Source organism: Rhincodon typus, chromosome 18 (assembly GCF_021869965.1).
Source record: "Rhincodon typus isolate 14 chromosome 18, sRhiTyp1.1, whole genome shotgun sequence".
NCBI lineage: Eukaryota > Metazoa > Chordata > Chondrichthyes > Orectolobiformes > Rhincodontidae > Rhincodon > Rhincodon typus.
The window spans coordinates 2988589-3004948 of record NC_063349.1 but is presented as its reverse complement, the minus strand read 5'-3'; the positions used below and the strand labels follow the sequence as shown (position 1 = coordinate 3004948).

The 16360-nt window shown below is 40.9% G+C and overlaps 1 protein-coding gene across 1 annotated transcript in view; it reads right to left on the bottom strand.

Moving 5' to 3' along the window:
* Positions 1-3781: 3781 nt before the first annotated feature.
* nup205 (nucleoporin 205) overlaps positions 3782-16360 on the bottom strand; it is a 101352-nt gene continuing 88773 nt past the window's right edge. The window contains exons 35-43 of the mRNA XM_048607989.1: positions 15258-15384; positions 14598-14674; positions 13092-13220; positions 11811-11937; positions 10720-10886; positions 10306-10429; positions 7869-7997; positions 7161-7237; positions 3782-4127 (exon numbers count right to left, since the gene is read on the bottom strand). Coding sequence (XP_048463946.1) covers positions 3975-4127; positions 7161-7237; positions 7869-7997; positions 10306-10429; positions 10720-10886; positions 11811-11937; positions 13092-13220; positions 14598-14674; positions 15258-15384 — 1110 coding nt within the window. The 3' untranslated portion in view covers positions 3782-3974. The remainder of the gene's footprint in view (positions 4128-7160; positions 7238-7868; positions 7998-10305; positions 10430-10719; positions 10887-11810; positions 11938-13091; positions 13221-14597; positions 14675-15257; positions 15385-16360) is intronic.

The window sequence follows — 16360 nt, the reverse complement described above, 5'->3', positions numbered from 1 at the left end:
GGATTGGCTATGCTAGATTGCCCATAGTGTCCAGGCTAGATGTGTTAGCCATGGGAAATGCAAGGTTATAGGGTAAGGGGAGTGGATCTGAGAGGGATGCTTTTCTGAGGGTCAGTGTGGACTCGATGGGCCAAATGGCCTGCTTCCACACTGTGGGGATTCTATAATTTGGAAGTACATCATTGTTCCTTCAGTGTTGCTGGGTCAAAATCCTGGAATTCCTTCCTTAACAGCATTATGGGTGCACCTTCAGCACATGGACTGCAGCTATTCAAGGCTACAGAGCACCATCACCTTTTCAAGGGCAACTAGGGACAGACAATACTGGCCCAGCAGCAACACGCCTGTCCCATGAAATTTTTATTAAAGGGAACAGATCAGAGTTTGTGTAACAATAATTCCTGATGACACAATTTAATCTGAAGAATGATCTTCCCCAGTTCAGCCAGGAACGCTGCTGCATCCAAATCTGATTGTCGAGTCAGGACCCACTCTATAAACCTGTGCCACATTATTTTCCCCAATGACACTGCCTATCATTTCTGGTGAACATTACAGAAATCACATGACTACTATCTTAAAGCCAGCAGGGAAGTTGTCCCGTTGTTTTGGCCAATCTAAAAATTGGTTTTCTGATCATTAATACATTTCTATTTTGAGGAACAGACTGTAAAGAATTTAGCTTCTTCATTTCCTATATTACAAGTGGCTACTCTTCAAAGTAATTCATTGGCACTGAAGCACTTTGGGAGCTCCCCAGTGAAAGGTACAGGGTCTTTTAAGCGTGGGTTTCCTCCAGGTGCCCCGGTATCTTCCACAGTCCAAAGATATACAAGTTAGGTGGATTGGCCAGGCTAAATTGCCCCTAGTGTTCAGGGGTGTGTAGATTAGGTGGGTTATAGGGGTATGGGTCAGTGTGGGATGCTCTGAGGGTCAGTGTGGACTTGTTGGGCCAAAGGGCCTGTTTCCACACTGTAGGGGATTCTATGAAATGATCAGATTAATACATGTGAGCTCGTAGCCCAAAAATTTGAGATGGCTGTTCAACTTCAGGAGCAACACAGAGCAAACATTCTTTTTCATCTGATACGAAGACAAGACAGTCCTGGAAGCACACTTTCACAGCTAAGAGACCACAGAGGAAACACCGATTGTGCTTCCTACATCAGAGTATCTCAGGTGGGTAGTATTTGCTCAAAGGCAACAATTAAAAGTGGATGGGCCTTGGACTATGAAGAGTACGTCTAGAAGCAGAAAAAAATCCAGAAACTCAGCTCTTTGTGATATACTTCCTGACTGAATTATTCCAAGTGTTCACAAATAATTCATGGAAGGCCAATATAAGCTCATTAATACCCCTTTGCTACACAATCTGACTCTTCCAGACCTGTTCCATTAGTTTTGCAAACAATCTTATCAAATCCAGAATGATGAAAGAAGTCCATGGGTCAGTGCTACAAATGATCACTGTTTACTCTTGAAGGATATCCCACCACCAGGGCTCACTGTCTACCCCCCTGAGATATTCTACCTACAGCTGTTTACCCCCAAGGGGTATTCCACTACCAGCAGGAGTCAGTGTTTACTCATCCATTCAACATGAGAGGCCATAGCTACTTAGGTTTATTTTTTCCAAAAGCCCAATAACCCTCTAAGAATATAAACAGAGCTTGCCATTCCATCCAATCAGATTTAGGCTGATGCGTGTACCTCAACTGACTCACTTGCCTTGGCACTTTGACCTTTTATATCACTGCCTAGAAGGAAAAAACCTTTCACTCTCCGATTTAAATCTGCTTTTTGTGGGAGTGTTCCACACATTCGGTACCATTTGGCACAAAGATTTCTTAACTCTTCTCCTGAACGGTCTGGCTCTGATAACAACCCTTATCCTAGGCTCCTCTACCAGTTGGGAACTTTTCCTTTTGACATAGCAATTGCTCGCCAAATCCTAAAAAAAAAACACATTTAAACTCATCCTTTGACCTTCCCCAGAATGTAAACCTGGTATCTATAAAAATTCAAGTGTTAGCAACATGAAGAATCTGATCTGCAATGTTCCACCAAGAGTGTTGCCCTGTACTATACACATTACTTTGTCAGGCCATTAGAAGACTTTATGCAGTACCAGAATATCCTCCCCTTAATATTCTAGGTCTCAATTTGTAAAAGCTGACATATCATTAGTCTTTAACTTTAATGATGTGTTCATGGATCCCTAAATCTCTTTGGACATTGAGGGTCCGTTTCCTGCTTTTCATTATTTAAACAACATTCAAACCTATTAATTTTGGGTTAGAAAATGCATGACCTCACAGTTGCCCGTATTGAAATCCATATGTCACACCTTTCCTCACTCACTTAATCTATCATTCTTTTCTTTGTAATTTTATGGTCCTCTCTACACAATTTACCACACTATCCATCACTGTGTCAGCACTTACTTGGATATACAGCACTCTGTTGTATAATCTAAGTCACCAATAAATATAGTAGCTAGTTAGCTAAAGCCTCAGCACGGGCCTTATGGAACACCATCAGTCACTTCCTTTATACCCATTGGAGTAGAATTTCAGCTTTGGTCACAATGACTGATTCCAGTGGAAAACTGGAATCCACTTTGAAAAATATTCTATGTGCTTCCATGCATTGATTATACACCAAGCCCATAGAACCAGTGGCTTAAAATGAATGTTTGAAAAAGTATGAGATAACAAGGTGTAGAGCTGAATGAACACAGCAGGCCAAGCAGCATCAGAGGAGCAGGAAGGCTGACATTTCGGGAAGGGTCTAGGCCCGAAACGTCAGCCTTCCTGCTACTCTGATGCTGCTTGGCCTGTTGTGTTCATCCAGCTGTACACCTTGTTATCTCAGATTCTCCAGCATCTGCAGTTCCTGCTATCTATGTTTGAAAAAGTATCTTTGCTTTAAAAACTTTCTTTTAACATACTGAATGATAGTACTTTGGTGCAGTTTAAGTAATTGAAAAGGGTTTATCAAAGAAAATAATACTTTTGACCAGTGTGACTTCACGAATTCTGAAATTCAATTTTAAATTATTGAAAAATATTTGTCAGGCAGAATCTGTGGAGGGGGCAAGAGTTATCATTTAGGTCAATGATGATGTGGTAGAAGACTGGGACAAAAAGGAGAATAGTGTTAAGTTTCTGCTTGATTGCACTAGCTCTTTTTCTATGGTTTACTTTTGACCCAAATAGACCAAAATTGGCATGACTGGCAGAAAACTTAGTGACATTTTATGAAATTTGCATGCAAGATTGATGAGATGTCATCGACCTGAAATATTACCTATTTCAGTGGCAGAAAGACGGCTTAGTCTGTATTCATCAGGAGTCTGATGGCACCTCAGCAAGGACAAAAGGAGACCACACTACGTTTTATGTCAAAGGTCCTTTACATTCACCTGTGAAGAGCATGAGCTTCTGTTCAATACCTCATTCAAAAAGAGTGCACTTTAGACAATGCAGCACTTACTCAGGACTACAAGGTACGTCTCATCTCTCTGGAATGGTATTCAACTGCTACCAATTAAGCCAAGTCAAGAGAGGAAGACCATACAGGGATAAAATTTAGAAGACAAACAATTGTGTTTATTGCAAAATGGTGAAGACAGTAGCTGTGTTCTTTCAATGTATAACTTGCTGCTGTTGTAATGGAAGGACAATTGGGAAATCATTTCAGAAAAAGAAGTGTCCTTTTCAGACTAATCAATCCCCATTTTTCATTTCTGACATCAGACAAAAACTTAAACTGAAATTTATTCTTCGTGAAAAATAACATTTAATTGTAATTACAGTTCAATCCTTAGTACAAAAAAAAAAATCAGAGTAGTTACTGAGAGCTGTACAGAAGCCCATAATTTTAATTGGTGGTGGGGCACGGAAGAGAAGAAAGAGAGATTAAAACAGCTGGTGAATGGTATGCACAGTCACTTGTGGCTGAGCAGAAGACCATCAGGACCTCTTTATCCTCACAAGGCCACGGATTCGTCGAACCAGTGCCTGAATAAACAAGTGTCGTGACCGAACTTTGCAGTAAACACTCTCAATGTCAAGCAGCTTCTTCTGCAGAGACTCCCCAAAACTTGCCGATGCATCAATCTGAAGCTGAAAGAAGAACCCAGAACACTCAGTTATTAAATGCCACGGCTGATTAGATGCATTTCTAACATCCTTTCCAATTTATACACTTTTATCATGAAGACAGAGGCTACGCATTTCATTCTGACACTTCCAACATCGGACACATGACATGACAAAGTGCTAAACACAAGTGTACTAGCCAAGCTTTATTTTCTAACCCCATTCAGACAAAAGTTTCCTTTGTGAATTTTACACCGGAAGTGATGGGGCATTGGGAGCTTTGTCTCACTGCTGTGGGTGACAGCTGACCAGTTAATTCAACGAGATGGGAAAGGAGTGTTTGCCGATTTGGGTAAATTGCTAACCACCAAACTTCTGCACATTTCAGCAGAAAGGCCGTAAAGCCCCTTACTTTGAAAAGTCATAATACCATTTCTCGGGTGGTGAAAAAGCAGGCACTGAATTCACTTGAAATGGCTACTTTGAAAATCATCTTTTTCTCCATCTCCCCTCATCTTCATACCCCTACATGCCTCCTTCAGCGCTCCATAACTCTGCATTTGTGCAAACTGCACTCTATTTGGCTGTGGGCAGCACCACAGCTGAGAAGGATCCATTTAAAGATTACCAGCAATGAAACAGGCCTCCCCTTTGGGCCTGCATTTCTGCATTTAACTCACAAAACCAATGGTGTACAAAACAAGATTTTATTTTACAAACTTGATTTTCAAATGAAAAGAAGATGAGAAATAAGAGCAGGAGTAGGCAATATGACCTGTCAAGCCTGCTCCACTATTCAATACAATTCTGAGGGATCTTTGGCCTCAACATCACTTTCTCACCAGATCATCATAACCTTAATTCCCTTAAACCCCAAAGGACTACTGATCTCAGTTTTAACCGCACTCAACAACTGAGCATTCACAACCATTCAGGGAAAGAGAATCCCAAAGACTCTCAGTGATGAGATTTCTATCACAGTCTTCAACTGATGACTCCTTCTCCTCGGACAATGTCCTCAAGTCTGAGTGTCTCTAAGCAGGGAGAGGCGACTCAGCATTTGGCCGGTGAAGTCTCTCAGAAAATTACATTTTTCAATTAGATCATCTCTCATATCTAGGGCATTCTACTCAGACTCATCTCACAGGGCAACCCTCTCATCACAGAAATCAATCTAATGAACCCCCTCTAAGGTAAGTATATCCTTTCTTGGAGGGCTTGAGGTGCAGCAAGAGTGTCCCTACGTCTGAACCAAGAGGCCTGGGTTCAAGTTCCACCTGCTCCAGAGGTAACAAGTTGAATAGAAAACATCTATCCCTCTTTGGGGGTTCTGCAGCACAGCAGTAGTGCCCCTAACACTGGGCCAGGAGACCTGGGTTAAAATCCCACCTTCTCCAGAAGTGTGTCATAACATTCCTGAACAGATTACTTAGAAATATCTATCCCTCCTTGGGTCTGGGGACCAAAACCCCATCCAATCGCAGCAGCAGGACCTCTTTACTTCTAACCCCCTTGCAATAAAATATAATCAAATGTTCACATGTTAAGTTTTTATGCATCATGTATAAACACATCCAAATCGTTCTGAACACAAACACTTTAAACCATTTAAAAAATATGGCTTACTCATGCTTCCTACCGAAGTAGATGAACTAACATCTCTACATATTGTACTCCATTTGCCACTTTCTTGATGACTCACTTCATCTGCCTGTGTTACTTTGCATGTGTCCACTTCACACCAACTGTAGGCAACCCATTTCATTACATTTCACCATTTCCTCTAAATCACTATTATAGCTCAAATAACTCGACATTGGATCCTTGCAGCATTCCATAAATGGCCTGTCACCTCAAAATGATTTGCTGGTTTCTGCTGTTGTCTGTCTTTTAGCCAATCCTTCACCTCTGTTAACCTAATCTTCCCAACTTCCGGAACTCTTACCTTGTGACACCTTGTCATGTGCTTAGCAAATATTTGAATATACTACATGCACCAGTTTCCGTTTATCCAGCCATCAGCAAAAAGTCTAATTAAGCCTCGAAGTCTGTCATCATAATATGATTTTTCAAATGCCCTGTTGCCATCTAATAGATTCCAATTATTTCCACTAACTGACGTCCAGTGAACTAACAACTAGTTCTCTATTTTCTCCTGCTTTTCTTGAAGTGTTGTTACACCTATTACCTTCCAACTCACTGGGATCATTTCTACATCTGGAGCATTTTGAAAGATCACAACCAGTTCAGCGGTAATTTCTATAGTTACCCATTTTAGGACCATAGGATCTAGGCCACCATATCCAGGAATTTGCCAGGTTTCAGTCCATTTAATTTCTCCAGTATTTTCTCTTCACTAATATTAGTTACTTTCTGAATCTCATTAAATCCTAGGCTTTCCATTAATTTTTTTGTTTATTCTGTGAAGGCAGGTGCTTTTCTTTATAAATGCCTGTTAGTGTTCTCCTGCTTTTATGTCTCCTGTCTCAACTTCTAATGGGCTCATGTTCACCTTTTTATTCTCAGAAAGTCAGGAGTATGATGGAATATTCTCAACCTTCCTAGATGAGCGCAAGGCCTAACAGTATTGAGGGAGTAGCTATACGACACAGACTGCAGTGATTCAAGAACTCACCAGCTCTGCTCAATGATAACTAGGGATAGGGAATAAATGGTGACTTTGCCAGTAACGTGCACATCTCAAGATGCAATAAAGAATAAAAAAAAACTTGAGGTACACTGCCATCTCAATCTAACCTTGTTTTATTGACTTGAAATTCCTTTACACAATTAATTTTAGCTAATGACTTGATCTTATAGGATAACTAAATTAAACTTTTTCCTGTAACAGTACCACAGCAAAAAGTAGCACCTCCTTATCTCTTAGCACCAAATTTCCATTCTTGCCAATTTCCAAATGAATGTTCCTTGCTCAGGGTGCACCCTGTTTCAGATACTCTTTTGTGACCATTCTTCAGATCATTTATTCATTACACCGGAACATCAATATTTCAGAGCTAAGTAAAATAAGCTTTGCAACAAAAATTAAAAACCTACCTGCTCAATATCATGTTGGTTTACTTGACTTAGAACAAGGCGCCTGGATTCAGGACTTGCATCAAGACCACTGCGATCTGGGGTTAATAAAATAGATAGAATGGAGTAGCATTCAATTCACGTATCAAGCAATAAGTATCCCAGAAATTAGGCACTTCATATTGGGGCCAACATTGCCATTGTATCTAGAAGTTATCCACTTCACATTGTTCCAGATCAAATCTGTGAGGGGCCTCTAGCAGTGACATGGCCCAAGGATATTTACACTTGCTGCTGTTTATAGTCCCTGTGGTGATTTCTGGAGTGGTCAAGCAAGCCACATGGTTATCAGCACCTTCTTAGCTTCTTAGTCTTAAGTTAACTACAACACCCTCAGCTCAGACCAGGAATTGAATCAGTTCATTTCTAGTTTCTATTGGTTAATGCCATGCCTGAAAACGCTTTTCAAAATCGCTCAGCCCTTACAAGTGTGTACCACAAGCTCCATGTAAATCTTTCCTTTTCACTGTGCCTGCTGCACAGAATATTGAACCTTGGTGAGCAGACGGAGTGGGATGATTCACAGATATATAATCCATTGCAGAACTGCAAGTGATACAGTACTAACTACTACATGGAAAACAATGAGACTCCAGAATGGGCATTAGGAAGGAGTATCGCAATGCCAGTCAAAAGTGTGCACTGCTCAATGTCAAGTCTGGTGCTTACCTTGAAATCGCCTGCCTCTGTAAGATCCACTCTGGATATTCAGGGAAACATGGGCATCAGGTGGTGTAAAATACAGGAAGTAATACTCTAGATGTCGCCACAAGATAAAGAGACAATTTTCCACAATGACTGAAAAATTACAATAGGTCAAGGAACAGAGCAGAAGATGCTATTTCATTCATATGAAATGCTATTAGAAAAAGCAGACACTGAAAATCTGAAGTCAGAACATTAAATGCTGTTTCTTTTCTATTTAAGAAGGAATAGCTGTGCATCCACATCGAACAATAAGAAAGCAAAAGTCAGTGATGCAACTGGGAAAGCACAGCTGGCTTGGAAATGAATGCTAGATGAGAACATTTGTTCTTTTTGGATTCAAGGATCAGGGAGGGGGATGCTGAGAGAGGGATGTGGAATTTATATATCAGATGCAGAGTGAGTTCTTCCTCAGTATAGTGGGAAGTTTAGATTGTTTTTAGTGTGAAAATGGAGGAAAGTAGAAATTACGCTGGATCTGGGAGGCCCATTTTGCTTTGGCAGAAGTGGGAAAACAAATAACCTTCATCTTCAATGGGGTCAGGCTGAAAGGTTAGCTTTCTTTCATCACTCAGCTGGTGGCTAAAAGGCCTTACTGTCTACAGTAGGAGCTTTGCCCGGAGTGTTAACTTGGCTGGATTTGTGCAAATTGATTCGTTGAGTGGGAGTGGCAGATTTGCAGGGCTGCTGTCTGGTCTGCTAAATATTTCTAGAAACATAGAAGATAGAAGCAGAAGGCGGCCATTCGGCCCTTCGAGCCCGCTCCACCATTCTTCATCATCATGGCTGATCATCCAACTCAATAGCCTAATCCTGCTTTCTCCTCATAACCTTGATCCCATGCGCCCCAAGTGCTATATCTAGTCACTTCTTGAATACATTCAATGTTTTGGCATCAACTACAATCCTGTGATAATGAATTCCACAAGCTCACCACTCTTTGGGTGAAGAAATGTCTCCTCATCTCCGTCCTAAATCGTCTACCCTGAATTCCCATACTGTGACCCCTGGTTCTGGACACACCCACCATTGGGAACATCCTCCCTGCATCTACTCTGTCCAGTCCTGTTAGAATGTTAAGTCTCTATGAGATTCCCCCCTCATTCATCTGAAATCTGGTGAAAAATATCCTAATCTAGTCAATCTCTCCTCATACATCAGACCCTCCATCCCAGCAATCAGCCTGGTAAACTTTCGCTGCACTCCCTCGAGAGCAAGAGCATCCTTCATCAGAAAAGGAGACCAAAACTGCACACAATATTCTAGGTGTGTCCTCACCAAGGCCCTGTATAACTGCAACAACACATCCCTGCTCCTGTACTCGAAACCTCTCACAATGAAGGCCAACATACCATTTACCTTCTTTACCACCTGCTGCACCTGCATGCTTACCTTCAGCAACTGGTGCACAAGGACACCCAGGTCCCACTGCACACTCCCCTCTCCCAATTTACAGCCATTCAGGTAGCAATCTGCCTTCTTGTTTTTGCTTCCAAAGTGAATAACCTCACAATTATCCAAACTACACTGCATCTGCCATTGATTTGCCCACTCACCCAACCTGTCAAGATCATACTGAAGGATCTCTGCATCCTTGTCCCTGTTCACCCTCCCAACCAAATTGGTGTCATCTGCAAACTTGGAGATGTTGCATTTTGTTCCCTCATCCAAATCATTAATATATATTGTGAATAGCTGGGGTCCCAGCACCGATCCCTGTGGCACCCCACTAGTTACTGCCTGCCAATTTGAAAAGGACTCATTAATTCCTACTCTGTTTCCTCTCTGCTGCTTCTTGGCTCACAGTTTACTCATTACTGTGGCTACTTACATCTTATTCTCCAAACCACTGGCAAATGTTTGAAGGGCTTTCTGTGGTTCATGAGTATTGCTATAAACCTTATGATTTAAAATTAAATTGTATGGTTTGTTTTTGGATATGCCAGGATTGGATATGTCAGAGCACTAGATATGTCAAAGTATCCTAAGTCATACTATACTTGAATTTATTAATTCTCTTTGGTGCTTTTATATCCTATTAGGTGTCACCTTATTATAATGAATTGATTGATTATGTAGGTGCAGAGTCTTTGGCATGTGAGACACGTGGGCATTCTGATACAAAACCAACAGAAACACAATTGCTTTCTCCTACAATCTACAAGCCTGGAAGTGCCCCTTTGCTTGCTTTTAGCCACAGTCATGTATGATGGGACTCAGCCCTGTATCTCAAGTTCCTAACAAATATTCAAATGTCCAATACACTGTACATCTTCCACGCAGTCCCAGACAAAGTCTCAATTAAAATGTTGGGAAATTCAGAAGAAAGCTGCATGTGACAGAAATTCTAAGGTTTTCACCTGCTACATTGAACTGGAAAGAAAGAGGCAGTGAAGGATACAGCAATAGAGGGACAGCAGCTCAGCCCGGTGATTGATCTGCTGCACAAGCCTACGTCTTGCCAGAACATGCCGTTGAACAGCTGAAATCTTGTCTACTCCAAAGGGTACCATTGCTTGACACAGCTGTGGGAGACAAGACAGACTATTTCATTATCTATTGCTGCAAACGGTTACCAGAATCCATTCTGCGGGCCGCTGGGCATCTATCATAATCAGGAAATGGCTGCCCTAGAGGAAGTACAAGGAGACAACAAAAGTGACTCTGAACATCACAAAAACGAGAAAAAAGTGTCAAGGAAGTCGAGCTGATTTCTTCGGAACAGACTGCAAGCTGATACAATCTAGGTTCATTGAGCCAAAAAGCACTGACATATACGCAGAGTAAATTAGAGCCTATGTTGCCACACACCCACCTCCTTGATTTCATCTGGGGGTAGATGCTGCAGATTCTGGTACTTGGTCACACTCTGCCGGTGGATCTCGTAGTTGCTGAAGAAATCGTTTGCACTTTGCTTCAACAGGAACAGAACGACTCCAAGGCTGGGCAGCCTCCAGTAAGGTACCATTGGCAATGGAGCATCTGCAAGTGGGTAGAAATAACATTCCCTTCATTGGAGCTCAAGCCAGAAAATGTCAACTCTTATTCTCACACACACAATAGCGGCCCACAACCCTGAACCCCAGTCCCCAGATCTCAAGGAGTCCCTGGTTATCAAGATTCAACACAGACAAACTGAAAGATGGTCAAGGTGTATCATCTCTGTCAAAAATAGTCACTATCAAACACACAGTCTTTTCCATGACTCTCCTTTCTATGTTGATAAACAATTCCTCTACTCCTTCCATATCCCCACTGGCTGAGAGATATCTTTCTTGGGCAGGGTAACAGCATTTGAATCACACCTGCTGTGTTTACTTCTCTTGTTCTACACTTTTAGAAAAGGCAGAGGTTCCCTGTGAAGTCTGACCAGAGAAACATTCAAAATTCAGAGGCAGGGGTAGTAATAGTCTGAGTTACTGTTACTAAACAGAGAAATATTGGACTGCCTGGCAAAGACAAATATTCACTTGCAATATTCACTCTTTCACGTGAAATGGTTCTCATTTTATTAGTAGTTTTATAAAAACACAAAGAGCACTTATGTCAGCTCTTGTACTTTTAACAAAGAGGAGCAAATCCTTTGGCCTCAAATCCCCACTAATAAAATTTTAATCTGGGTTTAACCTCAAAAGAACAGCCCATTAACCTGTAAAGAGTTGCAGAGGAAAAGAAACAAATGTTTCTGAAATTATGTGCTCAGAAAAACTGACCAACTCCAACCCCGCCCCGCCAAATGCCAGGCTCCCCCATGCAGCCATGCTTTACCACACAGCAGCTCTAGAAATGTTTTCCTGTGAACATTTAACATGGAGTGGATATTATTTAGAATCTACAGAAGGGTAGATGAACATACGGTAAAATATGTTTCTGGTGAGGAGTGCAACCGGGAGGCATTCAGCTCACCTTGCCTACTTGCTTCTCGAGATGTGCCTTCAGCAAGACTGGGAGTAAAAAGGCAGATAGTGTACTGGGATCCAGGACTGCTCTGTATCAGCAGCTTCTGACAGTATTGCACCACATTTGCACAAATCTGAAAAGACAGAGACAAGAACCACTGTTTACATCACAGAGTAATCAGAAAATAATAAAAGCTTTTCTGTCATTTGCCTACCAATGTTCCTGCTGCAGGTAAATACTTCTCTTAACATTCAATCTTGTGAACTGCAAAAAAAATGCAATTTAAATAAAGCTGCCTGGCAACTTCCTTGAAATGGAAGTTGCTTCTAATGTATGAAGCACTCCAAATATTTATTAATATCATTTTAGCAGTGACCCAGTCACCATATTATGATGTTCATTTTGAAGGAAGAGAGAGAGAGAGAAAAATCAGGCTCCCATTAGTATCAAATTTGTTCACAATTAGTAAACTTAGAAAAACAGAAAATAAAACAGCAGAATACTTGATATGTGCATGAGCAGACTGAAAACGATAAGTGTTATATTCCATTTCAATAAGGTCTCCTAAGAAACATCACATTAACAACTGAAACCACTAAACCCTTCGTTCAGATAGAGGCTCATCCTTCTCCTGACATACAGCCAGGATTTTTTTTTTTTTTTAAGAACCAACGATTTTTTCACATTAATCCCAGACAGGTTTTGCAAGGTTATTTGAAAATAGTAGGTGAAATGGGGCCAAATGGATTGCTCTTTCCAAATGTAGACCAATGCATGAGAGAGCTGAATGATCTATTTCTGTCCTCAAATTCTATAAAATTGCTTGCATCTCTCAAAAAGGATAGATCCTAACACATGCCTCTAAAATGGTGTTGGGTGTGTTGGTTCCTGAAAATTACCAGTAATACAAAATACATTTGTTATATCTGCTGCAAAACTGTAAAACAACATTTAATAACATACCCAGCTAAGTTGGTTAAAATTAGGATCAGATTACAGGAAGCATCAGCGACTATACACTGTCTTTCTCCACATATGCTCTTCAGAATAAGTATGCAGCTATGTATCTGTTCTGGGTTGGAAGCTTCAAGCATTGTGATTGCTGCACAAACACAAGTTGATAACAGAATAGATCCAATTCTTTTTAACGATACAAAAAAAAAGGTTTACCAACTTTTCCCAAATTCTTCGGTTCACGTGCCCCTTTAACATAGCATTGTCAGTCTTGCAGTTTTCATAAACAAATAATCAGGAGACCTCATTTCCTGGATCTGATTTGAATTTTACCTGTTGTATAGCTAGCTCCATCTCATCCTTCTTGCTCATTCCGCTGACCCGAGTGCCATCCTGTTGCTTCTTTACCTCATAAAGTCGGTCAGATCCAGTGAATCGGCTGAGCAAGCCCAGGCACTGACGCTGGTGATCACAAAAGATAAATACAAGCCATCAATGCTGAAACTTGTATTCACCGAAAATGTAATGTGCCTCTCAGCAAAAAGTGACAATATAGTAAGACACACAATACGCAATAACACATTTAAAATACTCGAGAAGCGCAAAAGAAGCAAATACACTTTCATGTTAAACTTTAAATCTGTCACAAGCAAAATATTAAATACTGTTCTCAATCTGTCAAGTATTGAGTAGATGGAATCAGGGCCTGTGTTGAGCCAGAGGGCAGTCTTCTGTACATCTGGAAAAGCAGCAGACATCAAACTCATTCAGAGATGGTAAGAACTGCCGATGCTCGAGTCAGAGATAACACAGTGTGGAGCTGGGGGAGCACAGCAGGCCAGGCAGCATTAGAGGAGCAGGAGAGTTTTTTTTTAAATGGGCAATTTGCCATGGCCTATCCACCTAACCTGCATATCTTTGGACTGTGGGAGGAAACCGGAGTACCTGGAGGAAACCCACGTAGACACGGAGAGAATGCGCAAACTCCAGACAGACAGTCATCTGAGAGTAGAATTGAACCCGGGTCCCTGGTGCTGTGAGGCAGCAGTGTTAACCACTGAACCACTGTGCTGGTTTCCCAGTGATACTGCTGAAAGTCAGGGCACTCTGATTACAATACAAAGCATGGCTAGCACTAATGTGGAGATGTGGGCTGAGTATCTGGATAGAGTAAGTATCATTGAATGTGCAGCATGTGCTCAAAAATCTTGATAGAACTGAATACATTCACTTTCACAGGGCTCTCCAGCAATAGTTCCCTGGTTCACACTAGTCTGTACAGACAATGCTGATCCCGGAGTAGTGGGAAATGAATCACAGCAAGCCACAGAGTTTTAAAGTGCACTGAACATAATAGAAAAATGCAACAGTTGTTTGGCACAGCAAGGTCCCAGAAATGACAATGATTTGCAACAGTTGATGTTATTGTAAGAGGAATGTTCAGTGGAAACACAGATATTCTCACTACTTTCTTTCTTTAAACAATGTTTAAAATCATTTACATATAGTTGAACCTCTAAAATGGGAAGACATAGCTTCCTGACCCGAAACATCAACTTTCCTGCTCCTCTGATGCTGCGTGGCCTGCTGTGTTCCTCCAGCTCCACACTGTTATCTCTGACTCCAGCATCTGCAGATCTAACTATGTCCGAGACAGAGCTTTATATTTTTTTTTAAATTACCACTATACAACCGTCTCTCCAAAAGATAATTCTGCAGAATTAGTCTGAGAGTTCTAAACCAGAGTGCTGCAAACAGCAAAGAACCAAAAAATAGTGGGAAGGAAAAAAAGAAATTCCAAGGAAAGACATAAACATTTTAAAATACAAAGTTAAATACCTGGAAACGTCCAATTTGACCTTGAAATTCCATGGTTGCCCCATGTTTACCATCCATTTCTATCACACTTACCACACCTGAAAATAAACAAACATTACAACCAATATTCTCCTCCTCTCTTATGAATACCTAAATTGTTAAGGCTGTCCAGCATGGACAGGCAATAATATCCACTACACTGCTCATTCTTCTTTAGTACATTCAGACAGTAGTGTCAATAGGCCACAAAAGGCACATGTGGTCCCTACTCCTGAAGGTGAAGGACCTGCTAAATTACTTTTGATGGCAATGGTTGAGAGATGAATCAAAAAGAGTTCCCACCAGTTTTTGGTACAGGGATGCAGAAACTAGCACAATAAATAGAAAAGCTTGAGTCACTGTATCTACTTGCTTGTTGAGCCTAATTGTAGAATTTCAATAGCTGTCCCTGGTGCAATCAACTAACTCAGCACAGATTAAAAATCAAACTGAGGTCTATGGCCCATGTCACTTAATACCAGTATAATTGATGTCTTCATCAACCAAGGCATCAGGCTAAAAAAGTGACAGTTAGTGACAAAATCCACAGAATCTGAAACCTTAGGCACAAGGAAAATAAATAGGCAAACAACCAAGTACAAGTCTTGAAACAAGGACGGTTCTTACATTATCATTTCTTACCTGGTAAGGCTGCCTTGCTTATAATGCCTGTCAAAAGTGCTAACTCCTTCAGGGATGCTGCAGTTAACTCCTGGCAGCGTAGAATAGCCTGGATGGGGTCTGAATGGGAAATTAGAAACTGCAGTACCTGCAGGGGAAAGAAGAAAGACTATTATGATCAGATGAGACTAAGAAAGACAGATTTGCACTTATATAGCACTCAGGGCATCACAAATGACCTCAGCCAAACAAATACTTTTTAAGTGAAGTTACTGTTGTGAAGAGGACATACAAATGTACGAATTAGGAGCAGGAGTAAATCGTTCGGCAGCGAGTCTGCTCTGCTATTTGGTAGGATTGTGGTTAATTTTACTGTGGCCTCAACTTTACATTCCCACCCACCCCTGATTACCACTAACTTTTTTGTTAGTTAAGGATCGCTCCTAAAATGACCTAGACTCCACTGTTCTCTGAATTACAAAGATTGCCAACCCTGAGAGAATAAAATTCCCTTCATTTTAATCTTAAATGGGATAGCATTTATTTTTAAATGGTATCTTATAATTCCAGTCTATCCTAGAAGGGGAAACATCCTTTCAGCATCCATCCTGTACTTTCAGGATCAACGAAATCACCTTTTATTCTCTGAACTCTAAGGATATTGGCAGATACCCAATATCTGTCCAACCTTTCCTCATAACATCTCCAACACAAGTTTAGTCGCATGACTCTTCTTTGGACTGCTCCTTACACATTTGTATCCATTCTTAAATAAGGAGCATAAAACCGCAAAATACACTAGATGCACGTACAAACTGCTGCAAAACATCTGTACTTTTACGCTCCATTCCCTTTGTTATAAACAATATTATTACATCATTGGGTGTACCTTTTGATTCATGTCCCAGGATATTACGATCCCCCTAAAACTTGGAGTTCTGTAATCTCTCCATTTCACTAATTCACTGCTTTTCTATTCTCCCCGCTAAAGTATACAAGTTTATATTTACCCATATCTGCCAAATCTTTGCTTATTCACCTACCTGAACCCTTTACAGACTCTGTATGCCTTGAATCAAATGGAGGCAATTTGCACTCAGCAAGCTTCCCCAACAGCAACATAA